Raw genomic sequence first — 25,977 nt, 5'->3', positions numbered from 1 at the left:
GTTGCTGGAACTATTCAAGAAGCTTGATCCATAATCTGTAGGATGTCCCAGTTGTGTGATTGTCTGCACAAAAAGGACAATATAATCAAATTGCAAGCAGTCCACCATCTGATTATATTCCTCCTACTAATATCTTAAAAACCCATTACCTTAAAAATTCATTTGGTGCTTTACTATGTATGTAGTTTCTTTTTTCTTCTTCTTCTTTTTTTTTTTTTTTTGAGTAATAGAATTTGAAGTAAGGCATTAGAGCTGCATTGCTCATTAAAGGGTATATGTGGGGTCTTCTTTTTTTTTCTTTTTCTTTTTTTTTAATTTTTTATTTATTTATAATAATTTTACAATGTTGTGTCAAATTCCAGTGTAGAGCCCAATTTTTCAATTATACATGAACATATACATATATTCATTGTCACATTTTTTTCTCTGTGAGCTACCATAAGATCTTGTGTGTATTTCCTTGTGCTATACAGTATAAACTTGTTTATCTATTCTACAATTTTGAAATCTATGTGGGGTTTTCTTGATGCAGTCAAATCCTCATCTTCCTCTGGCTTACTGACAGCCTGTAGTGCTCCTTACATGAGTTGATCCTTGATGCTTAAGATAACCTCACATGTATAATGTATAAGCAAAATTTAGTAGTGTCTAAAGGATTCTGGCTGATTACCTTAGAGATCTTTAACATAACTTCTTTTTTTCTTAGAGAATGCAGAAAACATGAAACTATTTAAGGAAGAGAAACATTTTCATAATCATAGAGATAACTTTTGTTACAATATTGTAATCTGCAAGGATTGTTGAGCATGCTCATAATTTGCTAAAATGTATGCAGCCCTGGGGAAGTTAAGCATCATCTGACTCTTAAGGGCTTGCAATTGCAGTCCTGCAGGCTGTCCTCCCTGGGCAGTGTGAATTGCTGGCTTTAGTCTCTTCCTCTTATCAAAATCTAGTCTCAGCTTAGTAAAGCTGTCTGATAATTTACAATAAGATATTAATACTCTGAATAATGAGTTACATTTTGGGGGGGATACTACCATTTACAGCAACACTGACCAGCTAAATTTACAAAGTCAAAATGTTGAATTTCCAACAGTAATGACAGGCTAGAGTAGGAGCAACATTTGGCAGGAATATCTTTCTAAGTCTTCAAAGTGAGGTTGCAAAGGAAGTCATGATTCTGTTGAAGAATAACATTATTCCAGAGTATCATCTAGATGTTTCTGCAGAGGAGTTATTCCTCTACATAAGATAGTTGGTATATTGGTTTTAAAACAGAAAGCTAACCCCTTGACTGATGTTCTACAATGCTAATGAAGCCTGCTCCCAAGAGACAAAGTCCAACTTTCTCTTTTTTTACTTATTTCTTCAAGTGAAGTAAAGCAGACCCAAAGTGTTTCTGTCTCTTTACCGACTATGTATAGGTATCCTGGACCATCTTCATACTTAAGACTTTTGTTTGGAAATTTCTACTATCATTAGGACCTTCACTTAGGTTTTTATTCCCCCAGTTATGATAGGCTTATCTTGATTTATCACTGTCTCCCTATAACCAAATAGGCTCACTGGGGTAGATGACCATTGACTTAAGACAGTTCATAAGTGCATACAAGCCATAGCGCTTGTGTGGCCCTATTTATGACACCAGTGGTCAAACTTGTATTATGATGTATATGGAATTATAAACATACCCTGGCTCTGAGTCCTTCTACTTCAATATATCTCTTAACTCCCTTGACAATCTAATGTAAACTTAAGCTTCTGCCAAGTACTGTTTCAGGTCCCCACTTACAACGGAGTTCTGCCTCTTCCCTAAATGTGATGGAAAGGCAGCTTTATGGATAAAGAGCTCTGAGGAAGGAGAGAAAGAAGACAATTTCTCCTGAGACCAGCCTAACCCCAAAGAAACCCAGGGACATGGGATTTCCTAATGTATTTGTCAGGCCCAAAGATGAGGCCATGTCACCTCACAAGACTACAGACTCTTGGAAGATGATATGACCCTCTTTCCCAAGAGAGGTTGGAGCCATAGAATAAGGCCAGAGCCCCTTCAATTGGAACTAACCCCATAAAATATGAGTCAACCCCTAATTTGGGGTCACAGTGATTGCAGCCTAAAGTTAAAACTGATTCTTGGTTAATGCTCATATTGAGCTGTCCAGGGTTCTGACTTTGGCATGGGACATCAGTACCTTACCAATCTTTGGTCTTGATGTGGTGATTTTGCTTTAAATTCTGAATACTTTGGATGTAGGTTGTGATCACTCATCTTGACTATTTTTGTAGTTTACTTTGAGCTCTGTTGGTCTAGGGTCTTGTTAATGACATACAGTGTACAAACTGAAAAATTGATTGTACTGTGTCTGGACTTTTTTTTTTTACATTTTTTTATTGAGTTGTAGTCATTTTACAATGTTGTGTCAAATTCTAGTGTTTAGCACATTTTTTTTTTTTTTTTGCTGTGAGCTACCACAAGATCTTGTATATATTTCCCTGTGCTATACAGTATAATCTTGTTTATCTATTCTGCATATGCCTGTCAGTATCTACAAATTTTGAAATCCTGGTCTGTCCCTTCCCACCCCTCCACCCCCTTGGCAACCACAAGTTTGTATTCTATGTCTATGAGTCTGTTTCTGTTTTGTATTTATGTTCTTTTTTTGGTTTTGTTTTTGTTTTTAGATTCCACATATGAGCGATCTCATATGGTATTTTTCTTTCTCTTTCTGGCTTACTTCACTTAGAATGACATTCTCCAGGGACACCCATGTTGCTGCAAATGGCGTTATATTGTCATTTTTATGGCTGAATAGTATTCCATTGTATAAATATACCACATCTTCTTTATCCAGTCATCTGTTGATGGACATTTAGGCTGTTTCCATGTCTTGGCTACTGTAAATAGTGCTTCTATGAACATTAGGGTGCAGGTGTCTTTTTGAAGTAGGGTTCCTTCTGGATATATGCCCAGGAGTGGGATTACTGAGTTATATGGTAAGTCTATTCCTAGTCCTTTGAGGAATCTCCATACTGTTTTCCACACTGGCTGCACCAAACTGCATTCCCACCAGCAGTGTAGGAGGGTTCCCTTTTCTCACATCCTCTCCAGCATTTATTGTTTGTGGACTTTTGAATGATAGCCATTCTGACTGGTGTGATACCTCATTGCAGTTTTGATTTGCATTTCTCTGATAATTAGTGATATTGAGATTTTTTTCATGTGCCTATTGGCCATTTGTATGTCTTCATTGGAGAATTGCTTATTTAAGTCTTCTGGACATTTTTGGATTGCATTGTTTGTTTTTTTTGTTGTTGTTGTTATTAAGTTGTATGAGCTGTTTATATGTTCTAGAAATTAAACCTTTGTCAGTCTCATCATTTGCAAATATTTTCTAGGTTGTAATTTTGTTTTGCTTATGGTTTCTTTTGCTGTGCAAAAAGTTCTAAGTTTAACTATGTCCCATTTGTTTATTTTTGCTTTTATTTCTATTGCCTGGGGAGACTGCCCTAGGAGAACATGCTAAGATTTATGTCAGAAAATGTGTTGCCTATGTTTTCTTTTACGAGGTTTACAGTGTCTTGTCTTATACTTAAGTCTTAAAGCCATTTTCAGTTTATTTTTGTGTAAAGTGTGAAGGAGTGTTCTAACTAGCCATGTGATTTTGAAGAAGTCTCTGAAGATTTTTCAGAACCTTGGTTTTCTCATAATCCCTGAATAATAAAACTTGAGAAGAAAAAAAAACCCTGCAACATAAATGACAAAAATATGATACAAAGAGCATTCTAAAATATTTGAAAAAAATTATGAGATTGGAAAAGTAAACATGGGACACAAAAGGCAATTCACAAAATAAAGAAGATAAATTACTCACATGATATATAAAAATTGACTGAAAATGGACCAAAGACCTAAATACAAGACCTGAAACTATAAAACTCTTAGAAGAAAACATAGCTGTAAATCTGTTCACCTTGGATTAGGCAATGATTTCTTAGGTATGACACCAAAATCACAAGCAACAAAAGATAAAACAGATGAATTGAACATCATAAAAATTAAACAATTTTGTCCTGCAAAGGACACCACCAAGAAAGTGAAAAGACAATCCACAGAATGGGAGAAAAATATTTGCAAATCATGTATTTGATAGAAGACTTGTATCTAGAATATATAAAGAACTTTTACATCTCAATATTAAAAGAAAAATAACCCAATTTAAAAATGGGCATAGCATCAGAATAGACATTTCTCCAAAGAAGATACACAAATAGCATATCTCATAATTTTTTTCACCTGAAAAGATGAAAGCACTGAACACCATCAATTATCAGGGAAATGCAAATCAAAACCACAATGTGATACTACTTCACAGCCATTAGAATGGCCATAATGAAAAAGACAGATAACTAGTGTTGGCAATGATGTGAAGAAATTGAAACCCTCATACACTACTGGTGAGATTTTTTTAATGCGGCAGTTGATTTGGAAAACAGTATGACAGTTCCTCATATAATTAAACACAGTCCACATATGGCCCAGCAATTCTAATCCTAGGTATATACTCATACCCAAGATAAAAGAAACCATCCTACAAAAAACTTATACACAAACATTTATACTAGCATTATTGATTTACTTAATATTTTATTTATTTATTATTGTATTATTTAATTATTTTGGCCAGGGGTCAGGGAGGTAGTTACCTTTATTTGTTTTTAGAGGAGGTACTGGGAATTGAACCCAGGACCTCAGGCATGTTAAGCACATGCTCTACCACTTGAGCTATACCCTCCCTTATAATAGTACTATTTATAATAACCCAAAGTAGAAACAACCTAAATGTCTAACAACACATGAATGGATGAACAAATTGTGGTATATGCACACAATGCAGTATTATTCAATCCAATAAAAGGAATGGAGTACTGATATATGTTATAACATGGATGAACCTTGAAAGTCTTATGATAAGGGAAAGAAGGGCACAGTCACAAAAGGGCACATATGGTTTGAGTCCATTCATATGAAGTGTCCAGAATAGGCAAATTTATGGAGTAAGAAAGTACATTAGTGATTGCCAAGGACTGGATGTGAGGTTGTGGGGGTAGAGAGTGACTGCTAATGGGGTTTCTTTTTGAAGTGATGAAAATGTTTTAAAATTGATTGTGGTGATGATTGCCCAACCATGTGAATACACTTAAAACCATTGAAATATAAACTTTAAATAGTACTGTATGAAAGTATATCTCAATAAAGCTGTTATTTTAAAAAGAAATACAAATTATCAAGAAGCACATGAAAAAACTCCAAATTCATTGATCATCAAATAAGTAAAAAATCTAAAATTACTATGATACCATATCTCTTATCAATTTTTGGAAATTAAAAGCCAGTGTGTGTGTGTGTGTGTGTGTGTGTGTGTGTGTTTATTAAATGAGATCTGTTTGTAAACTGCAAAGAACTATTCAAAGATAATACACCTTTATCATGTAAACATTTCAGTTTGCTTTTCAAGCTCAGAATTCTTAAAAGATGTTTTGTGAGTTCAAAGCATGGAGAATTCACATTATATAGGTCTCCTAATTCATGTTTTTGCCCAAAGGAATTTAAAAAAAAATCTCTGTAATTTTACTCAAATGTGCAAATTAAGTAAGAAAAACAGAACTGGGTTCAATGAAAAGCGATCAACTGTCTTCTTCCCACCCCTACTGGAGCACATTTAGAAGCATCTATGTTTTATTCCCTGGGTTGGCAGATAAGTAACAGCAGCCATTCCCTATGGAGAGAAGGAGCCTGGTGTGTTCCAAATGTGCTGTGCAATGTTTGTGAATGCTGTAGTGGTCTCCTGGAGAAAACACAGCTGTCTCGGGCACGAGCCTGTAACCTCTATAAATTAGTCTCAATCTAAACATCCTTTCACTGCAGTAGGAATTGGAGAACTCTTCCATATCAAATTCAAGAGCTTCTACATATTGTGGAAGAATGAAAACCATGTTACAAAATGAGCTGGATGCTCCACAAATTAAGCCTTGAACCAATCCCACACACATTGATTTCAGAGAAATTTGAGGCTCCAGTGTGAGTCTCATCTTGAGCCAAACTCTTATCTTACTGTTGGTGGAGTGTTTTCACACTTGCATTCTCTCCTGAAAAGGTTCAAAAGTAGGGTCGTGGCTTGGTGCTGTAAGCTTTTAAATAAACCAGAGAGGGCAGATACTTGGCATGTGCTGCCACGCCCCTTTCACTTGCCTGAATGTAGCTATTGCTTATCTTTCTAGACTACTGTTTCCCTGAATCTGAATGTGATCTAAGACTGTTTCTCAACAGAATGCCCCAGGCATTCAGTACTAATTTTATCAATGAGCTCTATTTGCTATTCCTGACATATGAAATATGTGTGTGTGCCTACATGTGTGTTCTACCCAACTACATACAAGAACCTTTGAAGTATATTTATCTTTATGTGAGGTTTGTTTTTCAGAATATAGGAACTACTAATAGAAAGGTCAATAGTCACTCAGTATAGGGAATCATTCCTTCTCTAATTTGTTTTGAATGCCTGAAGTGGTTACTGTTGACTCTTGGGTCTTAACAAATATAAATACCCAGGCAGAGCTCCTACTCTTATCAGCCATTTTCTGGAAAAATTTGCCATGTGCTATTATATCTTAATTAATAATATGCATTGCCTATGTCAACTTATTTAGTATTCCCCCAAATCCTTTGCAGAAAGTACTATTAAAATATCCAGATAACATTTGAGGAAACTGAGGCACAGAATGGTTAAGGAACTTTCATACTGAGGCTGAAAAAGATTTCACCTTGATTAAAGTGTTACTTGTGGGGATCTTTCTACATGTCCCCACACTCCTTTGCCCATAATATAAGGTTTGGTCTAAGTTAAGAAGCTAGTGTTAAATAAATGCTCCTCACCAGATTCCTTCTTTTGAAAAAAATGAACAAAACTTCTTTTCCAAGAAACAATAGCTTAAGACAAAACCTGACAGTTTCTTTGTCTCAACTCTTCTTGCTATGAATCCTTTAAAAGTGCCAACCCCGTTTTTCTTTGTCTCAGAAGCATTTTAGAGCAACTTATAACTTAAAGCAACAATGCAAGCCCTGGAATTCCATTGCTGACTCTGTGTTATGCCCATACATCTCAAATTAGTCAGGCCTTGTCAGTTCACAGGGGCGCAAATGTAAAATAAATAATACTGATAGACATTGGCAATTTTAAAGCATAGCATAAAACCTGAAAGTTTCTTCACCCAAATAGATAATTATTTGTCCACGTCCAGTGATAGAACCTAATGAATAAATACAGTTTTAAAAACTGCTAAAACTAAACAGTGTGAACACCTCTTTTCAAGAGAGTAAATTAGAATCATTTATCAAAATGGAATTTCAATTAAATGGGAAATGAAAATGAAAATTTTCAATCAAAATGGAAAATTTCAATCTTCTCTAACAAGTCCAAATATCCTTAACTGGCTATTTCTTCCAGACATTCTTAATTAGAATATTGATCAGTATCTGATGAAATATGAAAAAGAATTGGAATCATATCCCCAAACTCCTTATCAATCTAGGCATATGGAAGCTGTGAGGCTTGCATAGTTACTCCGTTTTTTTTTAAATGACTTTCATTAGTGTTTCTCAGAGAAACAAAATAACGTTCACCATATTATTCTGTATGTAATTCTCTTACCATAACAATTCTCAAATGTTCATTACCCATCAATAGCCACTTAAAGTTATATCATTAGTTTTCTATGTTCTTGGCATGTTATCAATAATGAAACTGAGAAATTTCCATCTGATATTTCTGATGCTTCAGGGTGTTCTAAACAATAGCTTTGAAAAAAACTGACAAATGCCCTCTGATTATATGAAAGGATTAACCTCTGTGGAAAGACAGCCCATGTATTGGCTTTTCACCTTAAAGTTTTCTCTAATAGGTTCACTTTTTTCCCATGGAAAGATTCTGAAAACCATGATGATTCACAATAGCCAATTTTTTTTTTTTTTTGCTATTGTTGAAAAGGATAACTTTTAAAAATAGCTTTACTGAGGTATAATTGACATACCCTAAATTGCACATATTTACAATAAACAATTTGGTGAATTTAGACATATGTATATACTTGTGAAGCTATCACCACAATCAAGCTTAATGAACATATCCATCATAATTTTTGAAGGTATTAATAATGTAAAACTTTGGTAATTATCAGATCGCCAGGGGTATCTGGCACTAGTAGGCATATTTATTGTCTGTTGAGTGAATACATTTTCTCTAAATTATTGTCAATGAACAGAACAAAGGACTGGGCAGAATTTAGGCTTTTGAGTTTCATCATTTTTAAGGAGCATCTGCATGGTGCTGAAGTTGGCTTTTGAATATATAAATCGACAGGTATGAACTCCTCAGTATGTCTATGGTGGCTTAGCAGTCCCATAAAGCCTCACAGCTGCTTACCCGATGCCCCACCTTTTCTAGAGAAGGAACAGTGGATGGACTTATTCCTCCACCTTGTGTTATTTTTTTCTCCAACCACATCATTTTATAGACAAATTAAGAATCGATAAAGCATAAGTCTTGTTTGAAAAGATGTATCTAGATACAGGAATAATACATTATAAGCCAAGACACTTCCCTCCTCTGAGTTTCGCTTTATCTGTCAATATCTTCCATCTTATCAAAGAGAGCTGCAAGTGAAAGGGAGGGGAAAAACCTAGCAGCAGCGGTAGGAAACTTCCTGGAATGTCCAAGTTCTAAAATAAAATAGACTGCACAGACAGCTTATAATTTGTATGGCTTTGGCTCAGGGTTTTTGAAAGAAAACATAGGTGGTTTTTGTCCTCCCTACTGATATTCTATTTGCCCTCAATGCTGGTAGGAATGAAGTCTGGGAAGCTTTTTTGGGGGGAAGGAACTTGATAGCTCTTTTCTGTACTTTCACTATTATCAGCTCTGTTTTAGAAACATCAGTTTAAGGATGCAGCCTTTAACCTAGGGTTGTGGAGTCCCTCATCTCCACCTGGCACTGTCAACACCCATCTCCTCAAAGAGCCAGTCCCCTCCACAGATGATACTGATCACCCTGAAAACTGAGGCCTTGAGGTCTCCACCTTCCTTTCTTTGCCTCGGGTCACAGGACACCAGTCCGGGTTTAACTTTATGAGTTGGGAGGGCAGCTTGCCTAATTAGTAACGCTTCAGCTGGGGGCTGCTTCTACCTGCTCATCCTCTCTGATTCCTCTCCAAAGAGATGAAGATTTAAGTGGATTTGGCACATCCCCTAATCTGGGCCTGCCATTAGCAGGCCGGGAGCTGGCGTGTGTCAAGGAAGACTCGGACCAAGCAGGCCTTTTTCACCTGCGTAATAACAGGCTGGGGAGTAGCGAAGCAGCCGCGGCGGCGGCGCCGGGAGTAGGAGGAGGAGCGCAGGCAGCCGCCGCGGCTGGGCCGAGAGGAAGAGGAGGGGGAGGAGGAGGAGCTGAAGCGCGGAGAGCAGCAGGCAGTAGCTCGGCCGGAGTTGCAGCAGCGGCCGCAGCGGCACTGACACCGCAACCAACCCAAGCCCCGAGTCCCGGTGTGGACAGCAGCAGGGAGCGCCCGTCTGCCCGCCCAGCCGCCGCACCTCGGCCCAGACAAGCCGCCGTCGCCGCGCCCCGGGGACCGCCAGCCATGGCTGCGCCGCCCGATCCCCAAGACGAGCTGCTGCCACTGGCCGGCTCCGGGTCCCAGTGGCTCGGGGACCGGGGGGAGAGGGAAGACGAAGCGGTGACGCCGAAAGGGACCAAGCCGGCGCCGCAGGCGAGGGAGCCCGGCCCAGGGTTGGGCGCCGGGGCGGTGGAAACAGGCGCCGCGGGAACTGGGCTCCAGCCCCGCCCGGCCGCCGCCCGTTGCCATGGAAACTGCATCCACAGGTAAGGCGGGCGGTCGCCACTGCCCAGCAAATGGCGTCGGGGACCCGAGTCCCCCAGCTGGTCCCCTTCTCTGCAGCTCGCCTGTGCACCTACCTCGCGCTCTCTACCTTGAGCACCAACCTTACCTCCCCCACCCCACCTCCCTTCGCCACCAGAGACTGTAAATATTGGCGGACTGGTAGAAGACGAAATGTTTATTTATCCAAAGGCTCGAAAGAAAACAAAATACTATTGATCCTTTTATTTCATTATCATTATATATATTTTTTTCAGCTTTCACAATTGTCCTCAGAGGCTAGCCGCAGCATCCTGGCTGCTGGCGCGCCCGTGTACAAGTTTCTTCTTTCTGTCAAGGAGCTAGGGGTTGTAGGGCCCGCTTGGCCAGTTGCGATGATTTTGGGGGAGCGTGTTTGTGCGCAAGGCGCGTGCCAGCGACAGGGGACGCAGACAACAATGCGACCGACAGGCCCACTGTCCCTAGACCCGTATCGGTCCAAGGCAGAGATGCAGCTTTAACTCTCCCTTACCCCTTCTCTCCACGAATCGCCACACCCTACTTCCTCCCTTTTTCCCTCCTACTCTCTATCTCTCTTTTCCATTAAGGAAAACAGAAATCCCAAGGTGAGTTTAATTCAGGAGAGACAGCATTTGCAAGAGGATTGGGAGTTGTAGCGTCCCCGCCCAGAACCTTTTTTTCCCAGCTGCTCCGGTTTCCCCATCTCGCAGGAGCTTTGGAACTTGGAACCCTTCAGAGCGCTCAGCCTGGCTGCGGTGTTAGAGGGCTTGAGTGGCAGTGAGTGGACGAGGCACAGTTTACCAGCTGTTTGGGCCCACCCGGACATTTGGAAATTGCCTCGGGTTCGTCCACCCTCCGCCAGACTTCTCCCTCTGAACTGGAGCACACGGGTGCCCAGCAGGAACCAGGGGTCCTGGAGCATCTGGTCCAAAGGATGCCTGAGGGGAGCTTTGAGGAGGGGCTACATAGAGGGGTAGCTCTGTTTCCAGGGAGTAAAGAGAGGGTGCTGTGTTGTGTTGTTCCTCAAAAAGGCTTTGCTGTGGTGAAATGAGAGTTGTGTAGTTTTAGTAATGCAGCTTTTGAAGTCTTAGAGTGCTGGGTGCTTCCGCAGGAGGGGCAGTGGGTGGGACTGGCATGCTTGTTCTTGGCATCTGATTTAGGGGAGACCTTTCTTAAGCCACCGCCTCTATTGAGGGTCATGTGGAGAGCCTGAGGTAGTCTTAACTGCTCTAGTACAAAAGGTTTGAGCAGAGGAAAGGAGGTTTAGGAAATGTGTTGACTAAAACATGTCAACATTCTGAAGGGAAGAGAAAAAGTGGGGACCATATACAAGCAGAAAAAAAGAAAGAAAGGGAGAAGGAGAGAGAAAAGACTCAAAGCAGAAAACTCCATTTGCTATATATTAGTTTTTATATGGGGGAGGGGAGGATTTGAGGCTAAGAATGGCTGCCTAACCTCTCTTTCAGCTTCTTCATCTAAATGAAGAAAAAACAAAACTCTTTATAATTGCAAAAGAAGATAGCAAAAGCTAATAGACAAAGGAATGTTCTTTTGTTGTTGTTGGTTTGCCAGTACCATTCCTTGTTGACAGTAACTCATAGTACAGAACCTTTATCTACTGTCATTGAAGTAAACCCTTACTTTATAAACATTGCCCCCCTCCCACTGGTGTCACCAAGGTTAGGTGAACTAGGGAAACAAAGCTAAACAGTCCTCTGTTCAGTAACATACTATTCACTAAAATGAGTTGCTATATGTAAAATGCTTAGAACAACTGTAACGAAGTAGTCAGTTTGCAAATTTTAACATTATTATTACTATTATTATAGAAATATTCTACTTTGTTGAATATATTAGGGATTTTCTATCCTAGGCAATGAAGACACTAATATGTTTGATTAAACATAATGCTAAGTTTGGATGGGAGGACAATAAAGGGAGGGGGAAAGAGCACGTTTTGCACATTTGCATAGAAATTACTAAGTTAATTGTTGCTGCTTGAAGGAATTTCTCATATAGTTGTTGATTCTTTAATGTTTTAAGTTTGTATGTTTCTTATTTAGTAGACTGGATGGGCTGTTATGAGGTCCAAATGCCAGAAATGATATCTTAATAAATAAGTAGATCTTGAAAAATCCAAATAAAATCCAGGCCAGCTTCCTTGTTTGTTATTTTGGCAGTTCTGTTGCAATAAGCAGAGTCAGCAGGTGCATCTTCAACTTAATCAGAGACAAAATCCAGAAGAAGCCTATGAAGTACACAGCTTTACTTCTTAAAAAAAAGAATGGTGCTCTTGGGGACTCAACTCAAACTAAGAAGTACCTTAGACTTTGAATGTGATGCGCTGTAAACAGGTTTTGTTTCTTTTTCAAATGGAATTATAAAATGTAAGACAGATATTGGTTTTAAAAACTTCTTTTTTTCTGAAAAACACCATCAATCATGCCATCTGGCAGAAATTCTGTTATTTATTTTTATACATTGATGGCAATTAAAGTTCTTAAATATTTCCAAAAATAATTCTTAGTAATATCCTGGAATTAATATATGTTTAAACATCGTTAAAGCTTATACTAGGAAATGCCATCAGTACTGTTATTTTCAGGTATTCTCGTTGCCTCTGTCCTTTCTGTGGAAAGGAAATAGTCTTAACAAAAAGTAGCACTTTATTCTAAAGCTACAATTTTTCATGTCTAAAATTGATAATGGGCATGTGATATGATGTCTGTTGCCACAGGGAACATTTCATACACCATGTGTAGGTTACAACAATGTTAGAGTTGTTAATCATGAATCCGTGCCATCATCTAATAACTTTATACAAAAGATGTTAAGAGCAACTGTTTTGTTTTTTCACAATCAGTTATATTATTCCTGGAAACTGTTCAAAAGGAGCACGCAATAACAAGGGTAGAAGAATAGCTCTTTGTTTAAAGGAAGAATTTAAAATAGAACATTTGAACAAAATGCCATAGTAAGAAGTTAACTCATTGGCCAATTTGGAAATTAACTCATTGACTGATTCATCCATGGCAGGCAAAGTGAATAACAGAATGGAGAAAGGTCTGGAAAAAATCTGTCCAGGATGATTTGCTTCAGTAATATTGACTTATAGATAATTTGACTTAAATTTCTAGGTGATTGCCAAGAGAGATTTTTCCGAATTTACTTGATCCACAGTGCTCATAAACTTACATATTTCAAATGTTGAATGTGATACTCTGTTGGAAAAACTATTCGTAGTCTATCATGATTTAAATACCTTTCAGAATGTTTATTTATATCCTATGTTTATTCTGTTTATCTTAATAAATTGTATCATACATATTATTAACCATCTTCTAAAATCCATGTAGAGACTGGATTGACTGTCTTCACTTGTGGATGTGTTTGATAGATGTGTACAATTTTTTATTTGGAGACATTCCCAGTAATCCCTTTCAGAAGGTGTAAATTTCAATCTTCTGTTTTCCTTCATCTTTTGAGAAAGCCACAGTTCTATTGAATGGGAAGGACCACTATTATTGCTTTTACAATATTTTACAGAACATATGAGAAAAATAGGATAGTTCCTAATGCAATTTATTCCTCTGGACATAGCCTTTGAATGTAATCAATAACATTCCTGGCAGCAAGTGTGGTATTATGTCCTTTCATATACAGAAGTCAAATTAAGTTAAATTAAAATTTAGAAACACAACATTGACGTACCCTAAAAATACATTAATAAATAAATTTTATCAAGGCTTTCAGCATAACTTCCACTTCATGAACTCGCTGCTCCAGGAAACCCATCCTCTGTCCCTCAGGTACACCATAGGGCTTCCTGCTCCTATCTCTTTTCTAGGCTGTTCATCTGCTACTGACTCTGAGTGTTTGGAAATGAAGTGTGGATTATCTTACTCATTATACTCTCTTGGATAGCCTGGATTGTGGAAAGTTTTTATTATATGTAAAGTGAGAAACCATTGCAGTTCGACTCAATTTAGTAAACATTTATTGAATGCCTCCTTTGTGTAAAGATCTATGCTAAACACAGGCTGTGGTTTCCTAGAACATGGGCACCTTTCTGTTTCACATTAGTATTTAGTTTAGTTCCTGTTGTGTTATTTTCATTTTCTTCATTCCCAAGTCATTGCTGGAAGCTTGATTAGAAGGGTATTATAACAATCTAACCACATGGGCACAAGGGCATGAGTTAGTTTTCTGAAGTTAACACAGGATAAATAAATACCAGTGTAGCTTGCTCAGACTGCATAGCTAGGGGAAAATAAAATCTATCTATCTATCTATCTATCTATCTATCTATCTATCTATCTATCTATCTAATTCTATCTACTTCATAGAAATAACTGTGGTTGAATAGTACTCGAAGATCCTTGGGCTAATTAGTTGTGCTTTCATTTTTAAAGTTAAAGGAAATTATTTCAGTGGTGACTAAGGGAGATTTGAAACAGGCACTTTAAAATATAGATGGCATATTTCAAGAGCCTAATGTGTCCACACAGGAATGCTCTCCATGAAAGTCATTGTAAAGAATATGGTCAAAAGAAAAAAGACAAACAACTAGTTTTATTTGTTTAAATAATTTTCAAGGGTAAAAAGAACAATGAAAGGGGTGTGAACTGGAGAGGCTCACTGCTTGTGGAAGATGCTGTAGTGAGAGTAATGAACAAAGAGAAGGAAGAGCTTCTCAATTCATACTGAACCTGTATTATTTAAAATGGTGATTGAAATGTATAGAAATATCAAATCACTATGTTGTGAAACAAGATGTAACAATAATGTAGGTCAATTATACTTCAAAAACAAACACACACATAGACAAAGAGAGCAGATTTGTGGTTACCAGACGTCGTGTGGGGAATGGGGAAGTGGATGAAAGCAGTCAAAAGGCACAAACTTCCAAATGAGATAAATAAGTATTGAGGATGTAATGTACAACATGATACAATAATTAACACTACTATATGTTATTTAAGAAAGTTGTTAAGAGAGTAAATCCTGAGAGTTCTCATTACAAGGAAAACCGTTTTTTTCTATTTCTTTAATTTTGTGTCTATACAAAATAATGGAAGTTCACTAAACTTATTGTGGTAATCATTTAAAAATAGATATTTAAAATGGACAGTGATTCTTAGGTTGGAAAATGTAAAACACACAGAAAGAGAGACTGGAAGCCCTGATTAAGGAAACAGCAGGTAACATCCCGTGTCACTTCTCTGATAAGAATATCTCTTTGGAGCCAACTACTTTATATCTCATGGTATTGAATGAGTGTGTTGAGCAGTTTTAATATCATTCTCAGTATCTTTTAAGAATAAGACTAATTCTAGAAAAGTTGAAATGGGAAGTGATTTTCAAAAAAAGGAAAATGATGAATTTTTTTAATTTTACAAGCCAACATATTTGTAGCTAAGTGCTGGTAGAATCCAAGAATACATTATTATGCCAAATATTATAAACCCTCAGAAAAGAAGATATATGTTTATCACTAACAATTCCCATTGGTTCACTAAAAAAATAAAATCCATAAAACATAATTTCTTTTTTCTCATATTCTGAAACACTAACATACGTACATCACTTACTATGCTCAAAAATTCTAGAAAGCACTCAACCTACATAAAGACATGGAAAGCAAGCATGCTCTTTAATTTTGCAAATGGCACAAAGTTTCAAAAGATGGTTGATATGATAGAGGGTAGCACTATTACTTAAAAATACTTATTTTAATGTTAACCTGCAAACAAACTCTTTTCATTAAAGTCATTTTTTGCCCTAATTTAAAAAATTCCTCCTTGAGGGAAGGGAATACATGTATGCTATATTAAATTTTAAAAGGTACAAAAAATAATACAGAGCAAAGAAAGTTTTCTTCACACTCAGTCTTCCAACCAACCATTGTCCCTCTTCAGAAGCAACCATTATTATCAAATTCAGCAAGAGAGTATTATTTAATTCATTCATAATTATACTATTATTTATTCAGACCCCTGCTATATGCCAGGGATTGTTCTAAGCACTAAGGATACAGGACAGAAAAGGATAGATGACAGTCTGTCTCCTATAAAATATATATCCGTGTGTGTGTGTGTGTGTGTGTGTGTTTAGAAAGGGAAGGAGAGAAGAGGGACGGGAGACCAGGAACAAAAAATATACTCAAGGTATAACAAGTCCTATAAGAGAAAGTTAAAACAGAGTAGTGGAGTGAAAGGGATAGTAAAAAAAAAAGGCCTCTTTGATAAAGTTAAAGCAGAAACTTGAAGAAAATGACAGTAAGTTATGCAGATGCCTGGGAGAAGATCATTTTAGGCAGAAAGAACAGTCTGCAAAGGCCCTGGGTGAGAGTACTCTCTGGAATGGTAGGGATGTCAATGAAGAGTAAGCAAGGGGAGAATGGTAGGAGATGGGCTCAGAATGCAGGGTGAGGGTTGATGGGCAGATTAGGTCCTACAGGCCATTGTAAAAGTTTTAGATACTACTCTGAGTGTGATGGGAGTGACTGGAGCATTTACAGTAGGGGAGGAGCATGTTTAGAGTTAGTTTTATATTAAGTTTAGTGGATCACTCTGCACTGTGTTGAGAATCTAAAATGGGGGAAGTGGAGAGGGATGCGGAGCAAGATTGACCAACTTGGAGTCTATTCTAATAATCCAAGCAAGAGATGATAGTGGCTTGCACTGGGTTGATAGCATTGGAGGAGGTGAAAGTGGTTGGATTCTAGATATACTGAGTGTAAAGCTAACCCTGGATCCTAATGGGTTGTATATGGCATGTGAGAGAAAGGAGTCAAGGATGACACCATTTTTGGTTTCAGCACATGCAAGAATGGAGTTGCTATTAGCTGGAATTGGGAGGGGCAGGTTTTAGGGAAAAAGAAACATTGGTTTTGCAAATGTTAATTCTGAAATGCCCATTAGATATCCAAATGTAGAAGTGCAAGTAGGAAGTGTAGAGGTCGGGGATGGGGAGTGGTCTGGTTTGGGCATATAAATTTGGGAGTTGCTGGCATAGAGATGAGATTGCCAAGAGAGAGTGGGTTTTCATAGTGAAGAGGTCAAGGAGTCCTGGGATACTCAAATATTCAGAGTTTTAGTAAAGGAAACCAAGTAAAAGTGGCTTAGTGATGTAGAGGGAGAACTGAAAAAATGGGATTCCAGAAGGCAGAGAAATGTATGTTAAGAAGGATAGAATGATCAGCTCTGTCAAATGCTGCTTATAGTTTGGATAAGATGAAGACTGAGAATCAGTCATTAGATTTGACAATGAAGTAGTCATGAATTTGATGAAACTGTTTTATTGTGAAGTTTTAGGGGAAAACTTTGGATGGAATGGGTTTTAGTGAAGATAGAAAAGGAGAAAATAATAGACAGTATCTGTAGGCATAACTCTTTTGAGGAAGGAAACTAGAAAAATAGGAAGGAACTGTCTGGGGTATTGGGATCAAGAGAAAGGGAGTTTTATATATTTATCTATCATTTTACTATGGGAGATATTAAAACATATTGGTAAGATGATACAGATGATTCAATAGGGATGGAAAGATCGATGGTGCACAAGAGAGGAGGCATTTCCTGCAAGTATGTCCCTGAGTAGGCGAGGGGAAATGGATCGGTACACAGTGGAGGGTTGATGTTAAATAGACCTAAGGACAGTTCATGGATATAACTGGAGGAAAAGAAGGGGGCACAGGTGCATGGGTGGGGCTGAGGACACGTGGAAGTTCGATGAAATAGGAAGCAAGGTCAATAGCAGAGAGAAGGCAGGAGTGGAGTTGGAACTTTGAGAGAAAGGGAGAAGTTATAGAGTTTTTGTGTAGGAGATTAGGAGGGTGAAAGGTCTAGGGGAAATTGTAGGAATTCTGAGCATCCCTAAGGCTCACTTGGGGTTGATGGTCATGAGCCTTAAAGTGAGACCAGTTATTATAAATGTTATCTTTTTTTTTCCCATTAGTGTTGCTTTGGAGTAGATGAACAGTTGGATTGGTTTTTGTTTTTGTTTTTGGTGAGCATGACAAGAAGAGATGGGCAATGGATTTGAGGATGTGTGCAAAGCAATGCAAATACAGATGGGTCAGGGAGTCTGGGGAAGAGGGAAGGAGGACAGAGGAGGGTGAAGCAGAGTGAAAAGATGATATAAACAGTGTGTTGAAACTGGATGGATCACTGGAGTCTGGGGAGGAGGGAAGGAGGACAGAGTGGGGTGAAGCACAGTGAAAAGATGATATAAACATGTGGGTTGTACATGCTAGCATGGTTGAAGAACAGCTGGAGCCAGGGTACTAGAGTAAGGGATCTGGAAAGGATAAGATTTGAGGGGGGATGTTTGAGATAGAGATTAAGGAGTGGGTACAGTTGTTGGGGGAAGTAGGAGACTGAGATGGAGTGAAAGACAAGATCATCAGGAATGGCATCCAGAAGAATGGCAAGGCTGGGAGTGAAATAATCACCTATATGATTACTGAAATTGCAAAGAACTGTGGCAGAAATTGGAGAGTACGGTGAATCAGGTGCTGATATCTTTAGGAAAGGACATAGTGACCTGGGCTTCAAAGCTAGGGGATTTTAGAGGGGAGGGAAAGAAGAGTAGCCTGTAAAATTATGAATAGTTTATTATAGATTATAGGTCTGTAGAATTCTGCAAATTCTGTTTAATATGTTCAGAACACCTCAAAATAGTTCATTGTGGGGGATGAACTTTGAGGGTCATAATTAACTAAATAAGAGCTAGTGGTATGGTGAAATTACTAAATAACTTATGTAATCTTAAGTCATACTACTAGAAACTCTTAGGTGTACATTGTATGAGGTAATATATGAGTTCCTCTAGATTCTGTCCTAGGCAGACCAAATTAGGAGTCTTGTACTAAAGGATGGGTGCCACACTTTGAGAGACACTACAGCATGGTGAGAGAAAGGTGACTAGATAGGCGTAGCTTCTAGAAAAAAATTATGTTTGAGAAATTAAGAATTTTTAGCCAGAAAAAGAGAATTAAAGGAGATCTGAAAGTTAAATTTAAATACTAGAAGAAGTCTTATGAAGCAAAGAAAGAAGATTTGACCGCTTGATTTCACAGGGCAAAATTGGGACTGGTGGGTAAATCAGAGAAATAGATTTCTACTTAAGGAAGGAGAAAGTTCTAATAGTTAGAATTGCCCAGAAAAAAGACAGATTGTCTCCCAGTTACTGATATTTAAGCAATAGTGAGGTTGCTGTTTATTGGGAGAAACTTAGAAAGGAAAGTGTTAGTTATACCAAAATCTTCATTACTTCGTAAAAGAGAACAATACTCCTTACCTTACCTGTGGTGGTTAAAGTGGGCGTATTTCTCAAAAGTGAACAGCACACAAATGAAACCAGCAATAGTGCTCATCACAAAAATCACAGTTAACTTCAAATTGGCTTCCTAAGAAAATGCACTCTCCACAAAATTGTGGCCTTCTTTAAATTCTTTTCTAGTTCTCCATTGTTGAGAAACAAGCCATACTGTAACATTCCCACTTCTTAAGGAACTGTATCATTTTATCCAATTTGTGGTTATTAACCTAAATGTGAAACATGATATCTGTAGTCACCTCTTTTGTTTGTTCTTTTCTCCTGATCTTTTTAAATGTTTACTGTAGAATCTAATTCCATAAATATTCAGTATATTCTAAAATGTTTGGGGAATTCATTAACTAATTCTGTAATGCTAAAAGCATCATATACTTCTGTCCTTAGTCCTCTGCCTCTTCATCTGTATATTTATGTCAAATTATTCACTGGAAAACCATGTTGGCTGAAACAGTTCTGCATTCTAACTTCCATGTTCAATCCCCAAATGGATTTTCTAATTCATCTACTGCATAAGATTGTTATAAAAACCAAATTCTTGCTTCCTGAACGTGGGCAACTTCTTGAATATCTCACACCTTTTAAAGTACCTAGGATCTTGTTTTATGCATAGTTAAATCTTTATTTTTTAAAAACAACTCCTATACAACAGAAAATTGTATGTATCCACATTATTGCTGATCTGATTTATGAGCATAAGAATAAAAAACAATGTCATATCTACCTTTGGCATGAGTTTTTCAACAGATCCTGAAAAATCAAGGTTTCTCAAAATGTGGTTTGTAGACTACTTGCTTCAAGATCACATTACATGGTCCACAGGACCTCAACCCAGGGAAATAAGCCTGCTAAATGCATATTAAAACTTCAGGAAGTGCTGATGTATTGACTCTCCTCCTCACGTTCAGCATTTTGCTGGGAGCTGTGGGGAATGGAGGAGCAGGAGCTATGTCCCCTTTCTCCATTCCTCCAGGCTTACTGTCTAGATGAGAGATGTGACTAACCAACATAAAATGATGAGACTTGAGAATTCAGAGGAACCTCAGCTGAAAAAAAAGTTACATTTAAAAGTGGAACTTTGACAGGGATAATTGTAAAATCTTGCAGTAAGATCCTCAGACTAACTGTATGAACAAAATGGGAAAGTCATGGTGAAACTGCAACACAATTAAGAAAAAAAAATAGAGAAAATTTATTGGACATTAACTCTCATAAGTTAACTCTTAGTCAGTGAGGTGAGCCAGCTGCCCCGAGATGGTGAACTATTGGTCTCATTAACTGAGGATGCCCAGAACCAGGTGAGGGTTGACTCAGGGAGGGTTGACAACACGTGGGGCTGCACAGAGTCCTGAGTGTACTGAGGGGAGAGATGGTAGCAGAAATCTTGACTCTAGTGGAAAGAACTGAGGATTTATGACCTACACAAGAGAAGATAGAACGGGTTATGACAGCCATCTAAAAATACATAAAGAGCCGTCAAGTGGCATAAGGACTGGATATGTTCTGTGTGACTCTGGAGGAAGGAAGTGTAGTCAATCAGAAGTTAAGCTGTGAATATGAAAATAGCCTGAACTGCCTCATATGGTGGTGAGTTTCTTGTCACAGGATGTATGTAAGCATACTTGGGCTGGTCATTTATATGACAGAGAAAGTATAATAGACGAGGATACATTAGGTTAGTAATTTTTTATCTTTTCAGAATCACAGACCCTCCATTGGAGAATCTGATGAAAGCTTTGGAATCTCTGCTCAGAAAAATGCACTTACAAATTCCATTTTGCACACAGATTCTGCGATTTTTCAAAGATCTTTTATGAATGGAGGACTTAAAAAGCTTTCTAACTCTCAGAAATCAATAATTCCAGATACTCTCGTATAGATCACTGTTCACACAGCAGCAATAGTTTCACAGTTTAATAAAATCTCACTGAATCATCCACTTGTTTATTCAACAAACCTTTATTAGGCACTTACTGTGTGTGTGTATGCTTACACACACACACACACAATGTATGTAGTTGAGTAGGTGATACTTAAATACATAACTAGAATGTAAACATAAATACAGTAAAATAACAACATAGTCTATGAGGAAGAGTCTTATAAACGCTTTCATTAGTTTCAAGAATGTGCTGTAACAATTTGTGGCTCTCAAAGGGTTACTGAACCATGCTTTTTCCACACTGGCTCTGGTGAAGTGAGAGAAAGAGTGTGGACTTGGAGACGCCATGCTGGATTCCCACCTTAGCTCTTCGAATGGCCAGTAGCTTGTCTCAACCTCTGTGGGAAGGGCTAAATGGTGGGTCTGTGTGAATCTGCAGTGTCCAAATAACTGATGTATCTATTTGTCTCTTCACTGTTTCTATGTACACTGTACACTTCTGTGTACACTTTAGTCATTGCTAAAGTTTTTGGAACCAGTTGTTCCTTTAGACAACATTCCTTCTCTGATCACCAGGCGATGGCTGAGGTTGGGGTACGGGAAGATGTTAATTCTCCCTCTAATAATCCCCATCAGCCATCTAAAGTCAAAACAAACAAACAAACAAACATCCTCAGATGTGAACGATTAACGTTCTCTCAATTTTATGTAAAGTGTGCATACAAAAGTTTTAAAAATCCGTACTACTCTTACTATTTATTTATGCATAGACACATCATCAGAGTAAAAATAGGGTGCTTCCTGTGCAAATGCAGCTTCAAAATACTAAGTCAACTGGCTTCTATTCCATTCAGACTGTAGCCCCTAATCACCATCACATATAGAAATTTTGGAGTTACTACTGCTGATCATACTATTAATTTGTTTAGCAAGCCTTTATTATAGATAATACAAGGGTAAATTGCAGCCTAGCATGTTAGCATTACCAGAATTGAACTTGTGTGATTTTTTTTTTAATTGAATCCATGGCATTTGAGAAGTGTTCCTATTTTATTTTACCAGAAGTATGAGAAAGAATAAACACCTAGTATTGTTTCCTAGAAACTGTATACTCTTTTAAAGATCAAGCAGTTCCTGTTTATAATTTGGATGTTTGCGTATCAGAAGTCTCAGAAGTAAAATAGGTTTCATTTCTATGAATAATATGGAGGAATTAAAAAAATATTTTGTTTGACTGAAACATTATGCTGTACGCCAGAAATTGACACACTGTAACTGACTGTACTTCAATAAAGAAAAAATTTTGTTTCAAGAGAGGAAATGTACTTTCTAGAGAAGTGAGTCCCAGAAGTATCCTACCTGGAAAGTAAAGATGTATTAGGAGTAGGGACGATTTGCAGTGGGCTGTCAAGGCCATTTCTGTTACTTCTTTTTTGAAGTGTAATGATCGTCTCTGCGCTCAATAGTTATTTGACCATTATAATAACTCCCAGGAATGTTGTTCCCAAAAGGAATCTTTATCAATCTGTTAAAAAAACAAAAAAGCTTTGCCATTCTGCCAGATAGGGGACATCAAAATTAACTTTTAGTTGTATCACAACCTTTAACCCTTAATGCACAATGACTATGTTTACACTGTGATAGTTTATGTGAAGGTGTCCTTTGAATGTTGAGTTGATGTTTTATGCTCCACTGTAGAATCAGATTATTATGAATCTTGTGAAATATAATTTTCAGTTCATAAAAGGTAGGGTTGGTACATCAGTTGATCACAAGGGCCTAGAACTTTTTTTTTTTTTTTTTTTTTTTGCCTATGAAGGATCCTGTCCTGCAAGGAAAAAAAAATCAGCAAATAAAATAAATGACTGTGTATAAGTAAAATGGGACTTAGTTTAGTTGCTTTTCAAAGTGAAGTAGAAATTTTAACTCCACAGCCTTGTTTTAAAGTTGTAAAAACAATAATAAAAGAAATGTTTGCAAGAGAAAAAATTTACTCATGATCTCACTCTTTCTCTCTCTTGTTTTTTGTTTTTTCGGGTTTTTTTTTTTTTTTTTTTTTTTTTTGGAGAGGGAGGGGGAGGCAATTAGGTTTACTTATTTATTTATTTTAATGGAGGTAGTGGGGATTGAACCCAGGACCTTGTGCATGCTAAGCACTCGATCTGCTACTAAGCTTTACCTTCCCCCTCTCTTGTTTTAAAGTCTCACCCTTTCTGCACAACATTTAGTGTCAACCTTTTATAGTGGTTTGAGGATTCAATGAGCTAATTTGTAGTTCTTGACACATAGTAAGGACTATATAAATGTTTGCTATTCTTCTTATTATTATTAATTCCCTATCAATTTTATTTATTTGCATAATAATCACTAACCTTCCTTAAGAAGGTTTAGAATGGATGAGACACTGATATCCTTTATGGAGTGATTCTCATTTTACAAATGTGGCTTCTGAGCAAAGCCAAAGCTACACCTCTGACTCCCAAGCCTCCTGCTCTCCCTGTTGTACCACACTGCCTTTCTGCCTTGGAAATATAGCATAAGGAAAAATAAAACTGTCTTTAAAGACAACAAAGCCTGGGCATGGAATTCAGCTTTATCTTGCAGGGATAGAAGGAAATAGTAGAAGGAGTCTCAGCTGGAGAGACTGGAGAAGAGACACAGGAGGAGAGGTAAAGATGGAGGGGAGAGGGATTGTGCTGGAGGGAGAAAGCTTGACCTCTGGAATGGACACAGACAAAATGGTAGGGGAGTGGAGAAGACATGGAAGAGGGAGAGAGAAGTACATAGTGGGAGGGAGGCCCTTTGAGGAAGCAAGAAATACATCTGTATTTCTATTTCTATCCCTATCTCTATATAAAGGAATGGATTTGTGAAAAAGGAAAAGAGAAGTAGGTAAGAAAGCTTTCGTAAATTCTAGAATCTTGGCTAGATTCAGAGTTCTTGGCTTTACTTCCCTCTGAAATTGTAATTTGAATCTTTACAATTGGTTAGATCCTTAAACTGGAGTGACTTTTCTAAATGAGGTGACCCCAGCAGGCCCCTGGGGCTCAGCAGTAAGAGCTGTTGTCGGGGTGTTTCTGTACAGGGCTGCCCAGAGCTTTCTCACCTCGAGGCTGGATGAAATCAGGCAGTGGGCTGAATCAGGCCTGTGGGCCAAATGTTCCTTCCTCTATCTGGAGATTTTCCAAAGGACTCACATTAACTTTATCTAAATGGAGAAGAATTTAGCTCAGGGTTTTCCCTTAGATACAAGAGATAATTTGTAAACTTTTCCTTTATGCATAACTAGCACTGAGATTTGCAAATGCAGTGGTCTGGACAGTTGTATCAAGGAGTTAGCTGGTTTTCTTTTACCATGCTCAAGTGTAACAATGTACTCTGTACCTTGATTGGAGAATGGAAGTAGTTAAGGAAAAGAGAAGAAATAGGTAAAAGTGAAGGAAGTTAACATTTATTTAGCACCTAGCGCTAGGCAGGCAGGCAATGTGACAAACACTTTATATACTTTCTTAGTTTAGGATCCAGTGGCCTCTTGAGTAGGTAGCAGAGGACTGCACTATCGTTTAGTTAATCTAAGTAGTGATGACCACTAATTTGTATAAGTCTCTTTATTTCCTTCCAGCCAAGACCAAAAACCAGACATAGCCAAGGAGTCTTCTAGTGAAATCCTGCTAGGTTGATCAAGATCAGGGACCAGATGATGGGGTTCAAGTCATAGCTAGTAACACATGGAATATTTATTTATGCCACATTCTTCCTAGGGGCCTATTGAAATAGTAAACTAAGGATTTGGGGTCCTTCCTAGCCTTTCATTAATGATGATCATACACATACTTGTTTGTATTGTATCAAGTGCATGAATGTTTCTTCCTCCTTGTCTAGCTGCAAGTGCCTTGAGGTAGCTGTTATGTCTCTGATAATATCTACAGTCACTAGCAGAGGATCAAGTATTTCAGTGTCAGAATTTCATCATTTGATGATTTATTTTACTTTTCTGTTTGATTACATAAAATGGTCTCAGTACCATACTGAAATAAGAGCACATTTTCATAGGCTTTCAAAATTCACAGCATCAATGACTATTCACAGAGATTAGAAGTAGGAGTTGAATCTTTTGTGTATAACTCATGTGACCAATATTAAATCAATTATGCTGTATATTCTTGCTCCTATTTCTATGAGTTATAAGAATAATCAGTAAAAAATTTTCCTATGTCATGCCACTTAGAATTTCTTTTAAAAACTCTTGAGTGCTAACTTAAAAAATAAAAACAATTCTTGACAGTTATGATTAAAACTGTCTGATGATAAATGAATTCTGTTAATTTTAAAAAATTAATTGGATGGATGTCCTTGATAAGGCATTCAATTATCCTGAGAATTTACATAATAAAATGCAGTGGTTTGCCCTGAGATTAGTTTGACACAGTTGCCATGAACAGCTCCTCTTTTTTAGCACCTGGCAGTTCACCTGGCAGCTCTGCCCCCAAAACTGGGTTGCTGCATTGAGGTGCAGACCATTACAAGTTGGATCTTCATTTTCTATTAGTAATGGGAATAATAGCAGTGAATTAAATTTTCATTAGTCTGTGGAGGACAAGACATTACATTCTTTCCAATTCAATTCTAACCTTTTAAAGTCTGAGCAGTTACTTAAGATGAAAGAGGCTCCAATGAAATGGAACTTAAAAGCAAGTTTGGGCCTGGTGAAAAATGTATTTCGGGTGCTCCCAGCAAAGATGGCCTGGCTGAAACTCTTCATATGGGTTTTGTAATTGAATTCAGGTGCTGGGCCCACTTCCTGACTGCT

General features: G+C 37.8%; 1 protein-coding gene across 1 annotated transcript in view; it reads left to right on the top strand.

Annotated features, from left to right (window-relative positions):
• The first annotated feature begins 9,401 nt into the window (after positions 1–9,401).
• The window catches only part of RTN1 (reticulon 1), a 208,013-nt gene continuing 191,437 nt past the window's right edge, over positions 9,402–25,977 (top strand). Inside the window, 2 exon segments of the mRNA XM_032482135.1 lie at positions 9,402–9,865; positions 9,867–9,933. Of these exon segments, the coding sequence (XP_032338026.1) occupies positions 9,692–9,865; positions 9,867–9,933 (241 nt within the window). The 5' untranslated portion in view covers positions 9,402–9,691.

The sequence above is a fragment of the Camelus ferus genome, chromosome 6 (assembly GCF_009834535.1).
Source record: "Camelus ferus isolate YT-003-E chromosome 6, BCGSAC_Cfer_1.0, whole genome shotgun sequence".
Classification (NCBI taxonomy): Eukaryota; Metazoa; Chordata; class Mammalia; order Artiodactyla; family Camelidae; genus Camelus; species Camelus ferus.
The sequence above is the reverse complement of the archived record's forward strand: the minus strand, read 5'-3'. Positions and strand labels throughout refer to the sequence as shown.